Source organism: Aristolochia californica, unplaced genomic scaffold (genome assembly GCF_029961685.1).
Source record: "Aristolochia californica isolate CCGP_79_NKW_82.1479 unplaced genomic scaffold, dmAriCali1.0.hap1 SCAF_9, whole genome shotgun sequence".
In the NCBI taxonomy this organism is placed as follows: domain Eukaryota; kingdom Viridiplantae; phylum Streptophyta; class Magnoliopsida; order Piperales; family Aristolochiaceae; genus Aristolochia; species Aristolochia californica.
The window spans coordinates 1,180,357-1,196,477 of record NW_027182290.1 but is presented as its reverse complement, the minus strand read 5'-3'; the positions used below and the strand labels follow the sequence as shown (position 1 = coordinate 1,196,477).

Sequence of the window (16,121 nt, the reverse complement as noted above, 5' to 3'; positions counted from 1 at the left end):
CATTTGCTGAGATGCTCGCCCGCCTGTCTCAACTCCCAGACTGTAAAACCCCGGACCATAAACCCTACACCTTTCCCAACTCCTGAAGCTTTTCAGTCGGGAGCATTTCAAGCTGGCGAAACTCTACATGTCCACTTCCAAAGTCTGGATCGTCGTCGGAATCGGCGTCGCCGGACTTTTGATTATAGCTGAGACGAGGAGGCGGCTGAAGAAAAATGTAGTCGCGAGGATCAATGAAGATTTTGGAGCTTTCGTTGAGCGCTTCGAGATTCTTCCTGCTTCGCAACCCCCTCCGCCTGCAGCTCGGCACCCACTCGCTGGCCTCTGCTTCGCTGTCAAGGACGTGTGCGTATTAAAAAAATTGATTTTTCTGCAAGCTTGTTTTTTATTTTTCGTTTGTTCTCACATTCTTTATTTTGGTTGGAAGCGCAGTTTTGATGTCAAAGAATATGTCACTGGGTTCGGGAATCCGGATTGGAAGAGAACGCATGACCCAGCGATCAAGACGGCTGTGGCTGTTTCGCTTCTGTTAAAAAATGGAGCTACTTGTGTTGGGAAGACTATCATGGATGAATTCTCGTTTGGGTTAGTTATTTCGCCTTGTATGTTCTTTTCAGTTATAATTAGCATGCAGAAATTTGTGTAGTATTTTTTTTTTTGTTTTTTTGTTTAGTATAATTGATTTTGCCTAATATCTTAAACGATATGCACTTTGATAGTTACCGAAACAAAATATTACAGAACTTTTTGATTTTTTTTATGTGCTCCCTTGTGATAGCAGACTTTCTTTATGAATTTATAAAGTCTTCCAAGGAGTAGTTACTGTTGTTAAGAGTTTCAAATTCGTTCGAGTTTACTAATACCAATTGAATTTTTAAGGCTGTTACAGTTAATGTTATTTGTATTTTCATTTGTTTGCTTTAGCAAACACTGAAACAAGTCCTTTACCCATGTCAATCGTTGCAACTTATTGTTTCTGCTTGATATCAAACCAATATGAGCTACACTGACTAGCCTCTGTCTATCTGCTACCACAGAATCACAGGGGAGAATATGCATTATGGTACCCCTAATAACCCTGAATCGCTATCACATATTCCTGGAGGTTCTTCAAGTGGTTCTGCTGTGGCTGTCGCAGCTGGACTTGTCGACTTTTCTCTTGGTATGTTTAAATTCCAGTGCTCTTATATGTCAAGTTTGAGTTATTTTGTGGACAATTGTAACCTCAAAGTTAGCTCTGTAATCAATCATGAAGTTTCTTCTATTTATTCATTTTTTTTAATGTTGAGAGGTTTTATTGTCTTAGACTATATATATATTAGTTATCATCCTAAACTCTTGTACTATGTAGGTACTGACACAGTAGGCTGCATACGAATCCCAGCTGCATTTTGTGGTATCTTCGGCTTCCGACCTTCTCATGGGTCAGTTTCTACTATTGGTGTTCTGGCAAACTCCCAAAGCTTAGATACAGTTGGTATGACAAAAAATTTTAATTCCTTACATCGACTTCTTTCTTAGATTGCTAATTTTTTGTTTCGGGATTGATTTTCTGCATTTCATAACAAAGGAAAATTCTGAGCCTTTGGTTCAATGCCTACTTTAGGGTGGGTGGGGTTTGGTGGCCTCAATTTTTTGTTTTGGTTCAAATTTCAGTGCGTCCAGACTGGTGAATAGGCTGGCACAGACTTCCCCTGGTGCATATTATAAAATCCTTGTGGACCAACATCTATTTTAAGTATCAGTTAATTTCACAGCTGATATGTACAGTGATGCTGCAGCAAGTGAACGCAGTTTGATGCCTGTGCTGCCTTGGAAGGACTAATTATGGCTCGCTGTGTTATGAAATTTACTTGGTTTTCTATATGCAGCAACCTGCACAAATAATATTAGCTTTTAACACTTTTTTATGATTTAGATTATTCTAAAGTTTTGTTGCATTGGATTGCTTATGTTTTTTATTTTTTCTAATACTCAATGGATGGCCTATTTCAGGATTATTTGCACGAGACCCGTCCATTTTGCGGCAAGTAGGGCATGTGTTATTGCAGGGATCACCTTCTGAACTTAGAAGGTCCAAGCGCTTTATCTTTGCAGATGATTGCTTTCAACTTTCTAAGGCTCCAAAACAGAAGAGTGTGCATGTCATTAAAAAGGCAACTGAGACTTTATCTGGATGTAAGCTACTTCCTTTGATAATTTTAAGAGGAGACAGTGAGAGAGTAGTTCATCTGCTTCTGATATTCTCGTTTTTTTTTTTTTTTTTTTTTTTTTTTTTAATGTAGAAAGTATATGATGTGTATGAATTCATCTTTTATGTGCAGATCAGCAGCCAAAGCATATGAATATTAGCCAGTATATTGCTTCAAATATTCCAAGTTTGAAAGGATTTCATGAAGGATCTGGAAACATGCAACAAGGAATATCTAGTTTGAAAGCTCTTTCAAGTGTTATGTTATTGCTACAGAGGTATCATAAACTTAAATCTTTATTCTTCATTTACAGCTGTTGCTACAGTCACTGTTACATGTAACTACTAATAAATTTTATTTTGCGTTTTGAGCTGTACGTTGCTTGGTAAATTGTAGATGCTTGTGTATGTATTTTTTTTTTTTTCAAAATGAATGTGTTTGTATTTCTTGTCACTAATGCGTAAATTTGGATGAGCTTGTCATCGCCATGTGTGTAGGCTTAGGTTTATCCATTTCAATAGATAAATTATTGATGTATGCCTCATGTGCTCCCTTTTCTCTGCAGTTAATTGATGACTCTGATAGTCAAGTAGGCTATGTACTTCATCCTATTTTGCCTCTTGCAGATAATTTCATCCCTGATTAGCCCTCTGATGGGAATCAAATGCTGCCACTCCTGCTGGTTTATGTCTTAGAGACGTTGTAGACAAATATCCTTTGGATTAACACAACTATTTGTGTCTGAGTTTTTTTAAGGTGGGCCACAGGCACTTGTGTAGTGCTGATCCCTTCCTTGGTTCCCAAAATCTTCTTCTTTCTTCTCATTTTCTGCGAAGAAATGAAGTACCAAGCAATAACTGTTTACTACTTCATGAATGTTAGGCATCATATTGGATCAGTTTAGCTTGGTCTTCCCCTATAGCAAGCACTACTGAATGTGTCCTTTGACTGAGCTCAACTCTATACATTTCTTAAACTGCTCATATGTGGGGACTCTACTTTGAATATGGTTTGCAGTTTGAAGTAACATAACTGCAACTATATCTGACATCTTGAGGTGTTTTCAAGGTTATTCTAGAAGAGGCTATGAGCCTCACCCAGGATTTATGCTGGCAATATAATGGCCAGAGTTGATTTTATTACTCCTCTTAACGACTTTAATGAGTGTTAAAGTTATGTATAGGACCATCCCAAAATGACTAGCTGTAGTTGGAAGGATTCTTCTCAACTAATAAGCACAAGATATTCCATTTCTAGATCAATTTGAGACTATGCTAAACACTAGCCCGTGTGGACCCTTTTTATAGCTCCTTATATGTGGAAATTTTTTGGGTGGAGGTACTTTGTTTAACCCAAAATGACTAGTTGTACTTAGGAGACTTTTTCCCAATTAATAAGTACGACATATTTCTATTCCAGGATCAACATGGGACAATTCTTACCAATGCGAACTACATGGAGCCTTCATTGCTGAAGGGGACTTAGTGGTTGTCATGAACTGGATGTTAAATAAAAGTACCTTCTCCATGGTGTTTCCTTCAGATTTATGAGGTGATGGAGGACATCAATATGCTGTTGACCTTCTCTTGGTCTTATCCCCCTAGGAGCAACTGCTTATCTGATTTCTTGGCTGTGAATGCTTTCTTATATTGGTACCTTGTTGTGGGAGATCTATTCCCATAATTGTAGTTTTCTTTTTCTTTTTTTCACTTGTGCTTTGTTATTCTATTCTCTATTTTATATCTCTCTTTCAGTGAGTCCTATGTTTTCCTTGTTTCTTAATGAATTCTTCTTTACTATGTCTTTAGGAAAGATAAACATACATTTAAAAAAGAAAGAAAGAAAGATAAACATAGAGAACATGGAACAACAGAATGGTAAATTTGACAATTGGATTTGGAGAAAGTCTTGCAAGAGCTTCCGACGAGCTCCCGAATGAATTTTCTCCTGATAAGTAAATACGTTTTTTCAGCTTTTTTCTATTTTTCGCAGATCAGATATTATTATTTGTTTCTCTTTTGCATCCTTTCTTTTGTTCCTTTGTTGTTTTTGCTCTTCAATTTTCAGTATGCACTTCTGTGCTGGTGTTACTAGTAGGTTTTGTTTGCACTTGTCCATGCCCTTTCAAAATGCCATTCTTAGTTCATGATCCTTATGAGAATATACTTATGATAGTTACATCAACAAGGTTGGGGATCTCTTTTTAAACCTTTTCCTCTTAATGACTCGTTTAATATTTCCTTCTAAAGACATTTGGAGAGACATATTGTTACAAATCATTAATAACAACTGTGGAATAAAAGAGTAAAGGATGGGTATTTATGTAATTTTTGGAGGAAAGGTTAAATAAAAGAGAGGGAAAGTTGGATTGTTTCAGGGAGCAAAAAAAAAAAAAAAAGAAATGGGAGGAGAAAGCGAGAGAGAGAGAGTGGCGACTTGTAGTTGATTTTTTGTCTAACTTTGACCGGGCATAGTCTGCATCAGAAAAAACTTCAATTTTCAAGTGTCTATTATTTCTAAAAAAGAGACTTTTTCCTGGTGCTCCTTCAAGATATTTCAAAATTCTCTACACTGCTTCTAAGTGAAACTTCCATGGGTGTTTTGTAAGTTGACTTACTACACTCATTGCAAATGATATATTAGGGTGCATAAATGTGGCATGTATAAGCTTCCCCACCAGTCTCCTATACAGTGTCTTATCATTCAATTCTTCACTCTGGTCATCATGCAAGGTATGTCTAACTTCCATCGGAGTATCTAGCTGTTTAGCTTCAAGCTCCCAAGAATCCATACTCATGTAACATCTCGGTTATATACTTTCTTTGAGATAACATAAGTCCTTCTTTGCTTCTTGCAACTTCAATCCCTAAGAAATATTTCAATGCCCCCAAGTCTTTAGTTTAAAAGTGAGTAACAAGTATCCTTTTAACTTCTTCAATTCCAGGGGTATCTCTGCTAGACAATATAATATAATCTATATATACAAGTAGGACTATAATCCTAGAAGGCCTTTTCATTACAAAGAGCGAATGATCACAGTGGCTTTTAGAGAAATCCATAGACATCTGTACTAGGCTAAATTTTTCAAACCAAGGACGAGTGCTTTGTTTCATGCCATAGATTGCTTTTTTGAGTCTACATACATTGTACATCTCTCCATGAGCAAATATCATGGAGGTTGCTCCATGTATATTTATTCTTTAAGGTCTTCAATATATGTAACTTTTTACTAAAAAAAAAAAAAAAGCAATAGATTCCAGAATACATACTGAAGATAGCCGAGCAACTAGGGAGAAGGTTTCGAAAACATCTATGCCATAAGTTTGTGTATCCTTTGGCCTCCAAACAAGCTTTATATCTCTCAATTGAGCCATCGACTTTGTATTTGATTGTATACACCATCTACAACCAACCACTATAGCACTTGAAGGTAAATCACATAACTACCAGGTTCCTCACTGTAATAATGCAGCCATCTCAGCATCCATAGCTTGCTTCCACTGTAGAGAGGACATAACATCTTGCACTGAAGAAGGAATAGTGCAAGCAGAAATAGACTGTGCAAACTTTCTATAGTTGTTAAAAAAATGTCATATGACACAAAACAAGACAACAGATGACGGGTACCTTTCCGAACACCTTCCCTTGAAGCAATGGGTAGGTGTAGATAACTTACCTCAGGATCCTGAGACGAAGACTAGTCATGGCCTGACATGAGAGAGGAAGTCGTAGGCTTAGACGGATGCACATGTCGATGCTGATATACCTGCAATGGTTTCTCAATAGTGGTATTTGGTGTAGATCCAAAACAATCATCAACCGGTAGGGGAATAATTAACTCAAAAACCGGGGAAGGAGTGGTACATCAATAGAAGTAGGAGAATAAAAAAACGGTAATATCCTTAAAAAATGTTACATCTGCAGATTCAAATGTTTTTCTAGTGGATGGACAAAAACACTTATATCCTTTTTTGTGTATAGGAATACCCAAGGAAGACACACTTAACTGCACGAGGAAACAACCTATCTTTTGTTTAACTAGCATATGGTCAATGTGAAATGTGGGATTTATAAATAGAGACATCAACATTTTACATGTGTATGTATGTTATATTGGGAGGATGATTGTGTTGAAGTTCTCCTTTGTGATTTAAATCCCTGCATTTGGAGGTTTGGAAGAGTGGATATGAGTATAGATCCTCTATTGATACAAATATTAACCTGATACATGGAACCAAAAAAAAAAAAAAGTGCAAGACTGAAAGAGAAGTCGTCATACCCGATGACTAGCAAGTCCGATTATTGGTGTGTGAGACATATCAGTTACTGTGTTTTTGTAGTATAATGTTTTTGTCTTTTCTAAGAATTCTATGGTGTTTTCTATTCTTTTGGTTGTATATAATCTCTTCTAGTAACAGTGTTGTACTATTCTCAGTGGAATATCCTTCATTATTCTTTCTTTCAGCTTCTGCCGTCTGATGAATAAATTAAGCTGTTTTAACCTTTTAGATGGTGTTGTGGACATAAAAGGAGACCTAGTACACTTGTTTTTGTAGGTCGTTCTGTAAGAGTTTGTATTTACTTAGTCTGACCACATATACAACGTCTGTTGCTTTTTCCAGATATGAGTTCAAATCAAATCATGAAGAATGGGTTAAAAGAGTGAAACCCAAGTTAGGATCTGATATCTCTACCCATGTTCTTGCTGCAGTAAATTCCACTCATGAGAATATTAAGTTTTTTTATAAAGTCAGAACTGAAATGCGTGCTGCACTCAACAGTCTCTTGAAGGTACAATCTACTTCTTTTTAGTTTACATCTTGTTAAGGCTCATATGCTTGTTTAGACTTCCCAGGTTTGACATCCTATAGTGCTATTTTCTTTAAGTGGTTCTCTTGCCAGGTGCTTTAGCAGAATTGGTCCATGATCCTTTTGTCACTTGAAGTTTTTTGTGGGTGGTTTTTTTAAATGAATAGCTTTTCCTGTTGATGTAATTGGACTCTTGTATGCATAATTTAGGTGAATGAATCATGTTGCAGGATGTTGGGATGAGGATCTTATGTTGAAGAACTTGTTTGAATTCTATATGATTTTCTAATCTGCCAATTGAGGTTTAGGTGTGGCATTTATTTCTTCAGTTATTTATTGTTGATTATTATTTACTCTTTTCTTCACCAGGATGACGGAATACTAGTCATTCCAACAGCACCAGATCCTCTTAAACTTAATTCAAAGAAAACTCTGTCCAGTGAGTTTTATGATAGAGCATTAGCATTATTGAGTATTGCAGGCATGTCAGGCTGTTGTCAGGTACCTATGTTTTCTGGTAAACAATGGCACCGTAAAGAACAGTTTAAGGAGAATTTGAAAATATCTTTATTTAATTTCTTTTTAGAAAACATGTCTTAATTAACTTATTAGTTCTTGTTTCCAGGTTACTATTCCTCTTGGAAGACATGATGGTTTGCCAGTCTCTGTTTCATTTATAGCTGCTCACGGAGCTGATAAGTTTCTTCTTGATACTGTTTTGGATATGAATTCAACTCTCCAAGGACAAGTCAGCATTGCCTCAAATTCTTTGCCTGTGCCCGATACTGATGGGGACATGGACACTTCAGAACTCTTGAAAGAAAAAGTATTAGTTCTCTGCTATTTATTTCATTTTTTGAAATGACTCGGCATTTTATTATTTTATTTTAGTTTTTCTGAAACTTAATTTTTTTTTAAAATGCTTTTATTTCTGTTGATAAAGAAATGATGTTGAAATGAGCCTCTCTTGGAAAGCAAACATTTTACAGTAGACTTCCATTTCACATAAATTATTTTTGTCCATATTTTTTTGTAGGGGAATGCAGCTTTTAAGGGAAGACAGTGGAACAAAGCAGTAAATTTCTACACTGAAGCTATTAAGTTGAATAGTACAAATGCAACCTACCATTGCAACCGGGCAGCTGCTTATTTAGAGCTTGGATGGTATGATATGTTTAGGTTATTTATCAGTTGTCAATAAGATTACTCTTAAAATTTGTCATTCAGTTTGCCAACTGATTACAATTGGTGCAGTTTCCAACAAGCTGATGCAGATTGCACCCAAGCACTTTCACTTGATAAGAAGGTAGAAACTGGATTCATGTGCTACTACCATTTGCATATGGTTTTGTGCTATGAAATAATTTCAACTGTCAGTATCGTATATGTGGTCTCTCAAAGTTCAGTTTTTCGAATAATTGAAAGGAAAATCTGTTTAATAGCATGAAATGTGAGTATTCGGTGGTTCTCTCAAGCTAGTGAAATTACAAAAAGGATGTTTTTGGAGGGTATTTCGATTAGGGTTTGCCTCTGTTTTTTGTGGGTAAAGAAATAAAAGAATAACAGAAGAAATGCGAGAGATTCTAATATATATATATGTTTAAAAGTTTATAGATTACCAACAGACTTGAGGTTTATTCAAGATGTTGTGGCGCCGCATGGACAGGCTTTGCTGATGTGGGCGTTAACTGATACCACGTGGATTTCAAAGGTTGAAATCCGGTATTCTTGCAAATAAGTTTAGAACTTCAGTATTTTTCTAAATGTCCCTTAATCTAAAGATAAGACTTCAACTTAGAAACTGATATGGCATTGGAAATATACTAACATTTTGACTTCTATTAACCAGTAAACTAAAAGTCTACTTTCTATAGATAACTAAGATTGCTGGTCGAATTACAATTCTTGGAAATTATAATCCTTTTACATCTCCAAGTTTGTGCATCCAACTATAGTTTTTTATATCTCTAAGATAGTGCATCCAACTATAGTTTTTTATATCTCTAAGATAGTGCATCCAACTATAGTTTTTTATATCTCCAAGATTGTGCATCTAGGAAGTGTGTAAAAGTTTTTATACATGACAATTCCTACACATGATACTTACTATATCAGATGATGTGCATTTACAGTCAACATCACTCCATTTTCATTTCTTAATTTTTGCTGTCTTATTCCTCTTTTGGCATTATATTTTTCTTTTTTAGTGCTTTGTTCCCGTCATAAAACTTTTCTCCTTAATAAAGCCTGCTTTAAAAGGGAACTCGTGTTAACTAATATGAGAACAAGAAAGTTCTTACACTCACTCAATGTGGCCGTATTTTTTCTCTATATAAGCTGCAAGTCATAGTTACTGATCTGTCTTATGATGTAAATTATTTTGAATATGATTTGCATATTTGTCTTCTTCTATATAATACAGTAAGGCTAGGATGTTTTATTTTTCTTTGTGTTTTTTTGGTCATTAGTGGACCCAGATTTATGTTTTACTAGGGTTTCTTATTTGGTCTCACATGAAAATTTGATCTTTAAAAAGAGTTTGTTTCTATTTGTAATCATTTATCAGTTCTATTTTTTTTATCTGCAGAATGTGAAAGCGTATCTGAGGCGAGGAACAGCCAGGGAAATGCTCCTTTATTACAAAGAAGCTGCTCAAGGTGAGACTCTGACCTTTCTTCTGCTTTTGAGAATCTGCAATGACAATTATGGTATTTTGCTGTACATAAAGCTTTTCATGCATTGCATTCACGCATCTGGATATTATGTTTGGCCCTGTGCTTGAAACCCTTTTGACTCCAGAGAATCTTGTACACCTAGAATGCTGCAAAGTCTTCCTACCCTTTTATGATTGAATTATTCTCTCTTTGTTATCTGGTTTTGGTTCTGCTTGAGTGGTAGTTGGAGGTATAAATTTTTTGCTTAATATTTTCTTTCTTCTGAACATTTTGAGTTCATCAAGATGAGAACAGAAAAAAAGATAAACAGCTAGAAATAGATGATCGAGAAAACCTGTTAGGATCAATCAATCAGAAAACATTTTCAACCATAGATGTCTGGAAGTACTAAAGACACTGATTGTAGCTAAAGAATCAGTAAAGATTGTTTGTGCACAAACTTCCCCTGATATTCTTCTTTCCTGTTTTGTTCATGAATGTTCTAACCCTTTTGTACCATATGGTGGGCCCAGAAAGATGGTGGAAATACCATATGGTAGTATTATGTTTGGTATGACAAAGCAAAATTTTCTAGAATATGCTGAGCCCCTGCAGAGGCGTCTCGCCAATTGAATCATTTTTTGTGGATTTTGATTTGCTGAAGGAAAGTTAAGTTGTAGAATTTCTACCTTACGTTCCATGCAGTCTTCCCTTCTAAATAGTTCCTTCTGTGGGCACTTTCAAAAATGATTAAATAACTCAAAATGGCGAAAAATCCACTTCCATGTTTTGCTGGCTTATTGATCCCACTCACGTATTGTCCAGCTGTGTTGATCCGATTCTAGCAAGTCAGATACGCCATGTATTGGTACCATTGTATCGAATTTTGGAACCCCAAACTGATTAAGCAAATCCTATTTCCTTTTTAATAAAATAATTTCTACTTAGTAGAGATAGCAGTTCATTTTTCTTTATTGTTAACACTATTACTTGTGTGGGTTTTCAGATTTCAAGCATGCCCTAGTTTTGGAGCCGCAAAACAAGGCAGCACTTCAAGCAGAGAAAAGGCTTAGGAAATTGGCGGCTTGATATTCTTTCGAAAAATTATCAGATCCTGAGAAAAAAATTTGGATTTTTTTTGCAGAGTAACAGTTCTAAGTAATCCAATGCTCACAACAGGTAACAGTAAAGATGCCATTCATTCAAACTCTGTCATATAAGTGCATTGAAGTCTCCTCCACTGTATAGTTTCGTAATTTTGACACGGACATTGTGATGTCTCTGAATGAGGAAAGTTACATGTTTGGAGAAATTTATATCCTGTTCGGTGTCACTAAAGAATAAACAGGTACAAGTGAGAATGATCTTCCCTGTGAATCAAAGAAGGGCTTGGTTAAATGGAACATTGGAACGACAACTTGATTGTTCTAGTTGCAGTGGAATGCTTGTTAAAAATGGGTTTCCTTATTTTCTTGTGCTTGAGAACTTGGCGTCGCGATAAAGCTTCTTGCTTGCCAAAAAGTTCTCCTGAAGTTCGATTAAACACCGAATCTTCAGATTCAGAAAACTCTGACAATATTTCGGATTCAACAGGGATTAAAAGCAGAGCATATTTTTTTTCGGAAATTCTTATATCACTGTAGTTTTAATATAACAAATGTCATATTCATGCTTTAGTAGACACAAGAAATACTTAATGTTTGATGCTTTCGTTGTTGTCTCGAATCAAGAAAGTTAGAAACAGTTCTTAGAAGAACAAAAGCCTTTGTTTAGTGTCGAGATTGAGTTGGTAAAATTGCACAGCTGATCTTAGTTAGTACACGAAAAACATAAAAAAATGCGTCAAATTTTGATCTCGGAGGATTGAAACTCGAAAAGTGGCACCATTTTATAGAGGCTGTTAATTTCAATTCAAGAGTTTGAACCAGAAACTGTTAACAACTCGTGGCAGCTAGAACTGAGACTCTACGGACTTCGGACTTCGTTTCCATCTGGCGGGCAGCCAGGCGGATAAGGAAAAATATTAGTGAAACATTAAACAATTCCAGGTCGAGATCAACGGGTGGAAAAATTCCTTCTTCCCATCATTCATCAGGAGATGGAAGCATCAAAGAAGACGGCTTCGGACTTCGTTTCCATCTTTAACTCTTCTTCTTTCTCTCTCTTTTCACTTTCAGTCTTCTCACCATGGATTCGTCCGACGGATGCTCTCACCTTCCCGCCGCAGCGCCGGCTCCCTTTCCCGTCAACCCTTTATCGATCCCAGATCCTCGAGTTCCCTTGTTGAACCTCTCCATCCTCCGCAAGAAAATGGATTCCCTCCATGACTTCCTTTCCCTGTCGATTGAGTCGAACTCGCAGCTGGATGATGAGCAGATCGGTTTTGTTTCCATGGAGATTACGTCGGCTATTCATAATATTATATTGAATGGTGCGGCTCTGGTTGCATCCTCTCTGCAGCCAAGTCTGCCATCGGGTTCGGTTGGGAACGTGGAAAGGACGGGCGGATTTGAGGGGGTAAAGCGGACGAAGCTGGGGGAGTTTTCCAACATGGGGAACCGGTTGCTTCCGGCGGCGAAAATGACGGATCCGCCGGATGTGATGGCGCCGGCATGTTATCCGGTACCTGGGGAAGTCTCCGACTCGTCGGTGTTGAGAAATATTGAAGATCAGAAGACATCAAACGCTGCCGCCGCAGTAGTGGGTTCAGCAAATCAGGAGTACCCTTGGGAAGCGGCGAATAACCGATCGACAACTACGAATTTGGCGGCGGTGGAACTGAAAGAGGCGAATTTAAGGGAACCCTATCAGGGAATTAACGATGATTCTGAAATCATCGAGCTTGACGCGGTGGAGTTGCTCGCGGAGCACGTCCACTTCTGTGAGATTTGCGGCAAGGGGTTTAAGCGTGATGCGAATCTCAGAATGCACATGAGGGCGCATGGAGACCAGTTCAAGACATTGGAAGCCTTGGCAAGGCCTGGTAAGTCATGTAGCGGCAGCGCCATTACCAAAGCCCGCTTCTCGTGTCCCTTTCCTGGATGCAACCGTAACCGTGGCCACAAGAAATTTCGGCCTCTGAAATCTGCGATTTGTGTGAAAAATCACTTCAAAAGAAGCCACTGCCCAAGAATGTACTTATGCAACCGATGCAACAAGAAGAGCTTCTCGGTTGTCGCAGATCTCAAGAGCCACTTGAAGCACTGTGGAGAATGCAGGTGGAAGTGCTCTTGTGGAACCACCTTTTCAAGAAAAGATAAACTGTTTGGGCATCTGGCCTTGTTCGAGGGACATATGCCAGCAGTTATGGAAGAAGAGAAATCAAAGCAGTTGGTTGCAGAAGAAGATTTTTTCCTGGATGAAGAAGATCTTCTGGAAAATGGTTTCTTTGAAGGGCTTCTTGATGGGTCTGATCCTGTTGATAGTAATTCCTTAGAAGATGTTATGGGATTTTCAAGTTTGGATCCTCGAGCAGGGGTTGACAAGGTTTAACAGGTACTTTTTTTCTACAATTTCTAGTTTCCTTGTATTCTTCATGTCTGGTTGTATTCTTTGCAAATAAGCTGATTTTTGCTCTTCTGTTTTGTTATCTGGTGAGTTTTTGGATTAGATTTATAGCCCATCCTCAGCAAGCCTGGGTGCAAAAGGTGTTCCTACTCGGGTTCACCAGAGCTATTTGTTTGTTTTTCAAACGTTTTTTAAGCAGATTGCTTTATTCTTGCTTGGGAAGAAAATATAGTGAATGAAGCAATTGTTTGTAGGGTTTACACTTAAAATCTTTACTGGACAGTAGCACTAGCAGGTGCCTTTTGGCCTTAACATCATAACATTTTCAAGAAGTTTGATCAACTGGATCCGCTACTTCTATTTGCAAGTTACTTGAATTCGTATGCAAATTTGTATGACATTTTTTTCATCCAAAGTAGGAATTTATGAACATGGGAACAAAATTGATTCTAAACTAATGATTTTCCCATTTATCTGTAGAACAGAAACAGTTCTACAAAATTGTTTCTGAGCAGATTTTTGAAAATATTCAGTATGTTGTTTAAGTTTTCTCTGAGAAGGCCTGGGTTTTTACAGCTTCTGCACTACTGTTGATTTTAAAGTTCCAGCACAAATATGTAAAGCTCAAATTTAAGCCTCATAAAATGGTTGTGGAAGTTAGATGGGCATAGTTGATTTTAAATTTCAGCCTCACAGAATGGTTGTGGTCCTGTGGAAAGTTAGATGGGCATAGTTGCTATTTTATGTCCCCCCTTTCTGTGTTTTTCTTCTGAATGACATTTTTGGGTTCATTACTACGTCCAAATTTGGAGGAATATGATGCCAACCTACTCTTTCAGTTCTGGTTCATCATTGAGCATCAGATGCCAACTCCAATTGATTAAAGCCTGATACTCAGTTTCATAAGAGTTAAATTTTCACCTCTTACTGTGGAGGATGATTTGGTGGTTACCATTGCTGTTAAGAGTATACCCCAGGCCGCTATCTAATGTGTTTTGATAAAACTGTAGACGTCTATAGCACTTTAGAATTAGTTGAAACCATGTCCTTAGAAATCCCAATACCGTTGATTCTTTCGCCAGGAGATTGTTGATACCTTTGGGAGTGTCAATAGCATTGCAGGCTTTTTCATTTTGTTTTCTCTGTCTTGGTTGCTTCTTAATAGAATAATTGTTCTCAATGTTTTAAATTTTTGGTGGACAAGAACAGTGCGTCTATGCATGCTTAGTCTTCAAGTTATGTTATGGTTCTCTGAAGATATTTTTTCAATTTATTCTTAAACTGCATTCCGTAGGAAGCACCATATAAAATAAGATAGCATTGTTTGATAATGGCCTTGCCATATTTATTCTACTTTTTTTTCTGTGGTCGTCACAGTTGAGCTTTTTTGTGACCAAATGGCTCATGTTAAGTTGGTAATAGGATTTTATTATAATATATAAATGGCTTTATGTTGGACAACAAAGGAGGCAGATTGGTCAGAGAAAAAGACAAGGGCATGTGGACCTTTTAAATAATTATTGACTCCAAAGCCTGAGAATTTAGGATGGGTTGGCATATGCTTGCAGCAGGAAAAATTGAATAAGTTAAAGATGTGGTCTGTGTATGTGTTAAATTTAGGATGGGTTCCCTTGAAAGACTCCATTGGAGAAGCATGGAAGCAAGTTATTTATTGTTAAAGATGTCAACTCTCATTCATCGTGACTTTATTTTACTTTAGTTGTTTTATATTTATGTGCTATGGAGTAGAATATAATTTCCTGCTTGTGATCATGTCTGCATGTACTTGATTTGTCATTTAATTGGTGTCTACCCTTTTGTTTTTGTAGGGCCTCTGTGTGTGCGTAAGGGCAGTTGCTTTGCTTCTCCATCTTCTACTCTTTTTTTCTCCTGGAATGTGGCTTTCATTAACTCAAGACTAAAACGGCCTCAGATGGCGCCCAAGAACACCAGAACTAGAGTTTTCTCAGGTGTTTCTAGATAAGATTATTGTTAGGACTCTCAGGAATAGACGACCCTGATCACCATCTGAGACACAACTCAAGAATTCTCGGGAAGGAGTGAAAGAGAAGCTAATGGGAAACAGCACAATCAATGATGAATAATAATGAATGATGTATGATGATGCCAAGAGTTGTTATTCTTGATGTTTGGAAGGAGCTGCCTCCGTCTTGAATGGGTTTCATACGAGGTCTCATGACGACTACACAGAGCAGACATGGGTTCCGATTTAGATGGATTCTGAATGGGGTTATTAGAAATGTAACTTCTGTTTTATGTTCTATTGCTCTACTCGTGTAAATGCATTTGGATTGATTTTTCTTTTGAAAACAATTAAGGGCCTGTTTGGAGGCCACAGAAAATGAAAACAAAAACAAAAAGAGAGAGAGAAATCTATGTTTTGTTGCGTTTTTTGGCAACAGAAGATCATTGAAAGAAAAGAGATGGAATTTTGGAAGAAAATAAAAGAAATAGAGACTAGTGAGAAAATTTTAAAATGTTACTTATTTTGTTTTGTTTTCCATTTTTCAAGAGAAATTATAATTCTCTTCCATTTTCTGTCTTATTTTCTATGGGCATCCAAACAAGTTTTTTCTCTCTCTTCCTGTTCTTTTCTCTCCTTTTGTATTTCAAACACAGCCTTAAAATATGCAATTTATCTGTTACTATTTTGTGACAGATGAAAATATCAGTGTGAAGCAGGAAGATGAATTTTGAGTTAAAATTGCAGCATGAGGAACAAGGGAAGCTAGAGTTGGTTTTGCATGCTAATGTTGCACTGAAAGCAGTGGCTATGCCTTTAAATTATTGAATGGGCCAGAATAGGCACACTTTACAATGTCCAGTGAGTGCTCTGAATCTAAATGTTACAAGCCATCCAGACTTCAGCGTAGGAGGAAGAACTGCAGGCCAAGTGACCCAAGCTTTTGGTAACATATTTGAACAGAGAGACTATATT

The 16,121-nt window shown here is 37.1% G+C and overlaps 2 protein-coding genes across 2 annotated transcripts; both read left to right on the top strand.

Moving 5' to 3' along the window:
* LOC137940435 (outer envelope protein 64, mitochondrial) lies at positions 1–11,061 on the top strand. The gene is made up of 13 exons (XM_068785499.1): positions 1–345; positions 433–585; positions 1,038–1,162; positions 1,352–1,477; positions 1,996–2,178; positions 2,325–2,469; positions 6,815–6,983; positions 7,371–7,502; positions 7,627–7,827; positions 8,038–8,165; positions 8,256–8,307; positions 9,589–9,658; positions 10,662–11,061. The coding sequence occupies exons 1-13, from the start codon at positions 128–130 to the stop codon at positions 10,742–10,744; spliced, it is 1,785 nt and encodes a 594-aa protein (XP_068641600.1). The 5' UTR covers positions 1–127; the 3' UTR covers positions 10,745–11,061.
* Positions 11,062–11,735: 674 nt separating this feature from the next.
* Positions 11,736–15,634, top strand: LOC137941636 (zinc finger protein STOP1 homolog). The gene is made up of 2 exons (XM_068787133.1): positions 11,736–13,150; positions 14,992–15,634. The coding sequence occupies exon 1, from the start codon at positions 11,843–11,845 to the stop codon at positions 13,145–13,147; it is 1,305 nt and encodes a 434-aa protein (XP_068643234.1). The 5' UTR covers positions 11,736–11,842; the 3' UTR covers positions 13,148–13,150; positions 14,992–15,634.
* The last annotated feature ends 487 nt before the right edge of the window (positions 15,635–16,121 follow it).

Bases quoted from the DNA above. Each gene is read 5' to 3' on its own strand.
- LOC137941636 (XM_068787133.1), top strand. From the start codon at position 11,843: ATGGATTCGTCCGACGGATGCTCTCACCTTCCCGCCGCAGCGCCGGCT.
- LOC137940435 (XM_068785499.1), top strand. From the start codon at position 128: ATGTCCACTTCCAAAGTCTGGATCGTCGTCGGAATCGGCGTCGCCGGA. The intron at 1,163-1,351 runs GTATGTTTAAAT...TGTACTATGTAG, and splicing joins ACTTGTCGACTTTTCTCTTG to GTACTGACACAGTAGGCTGC. The intron at 2,179-2,324 runs GTAAGCTACTTC...TTTTATGTGCAG, and splicing joins AACTGAGACTTTATCTGGAT to ATCAGCAGCCAAAGCATATG.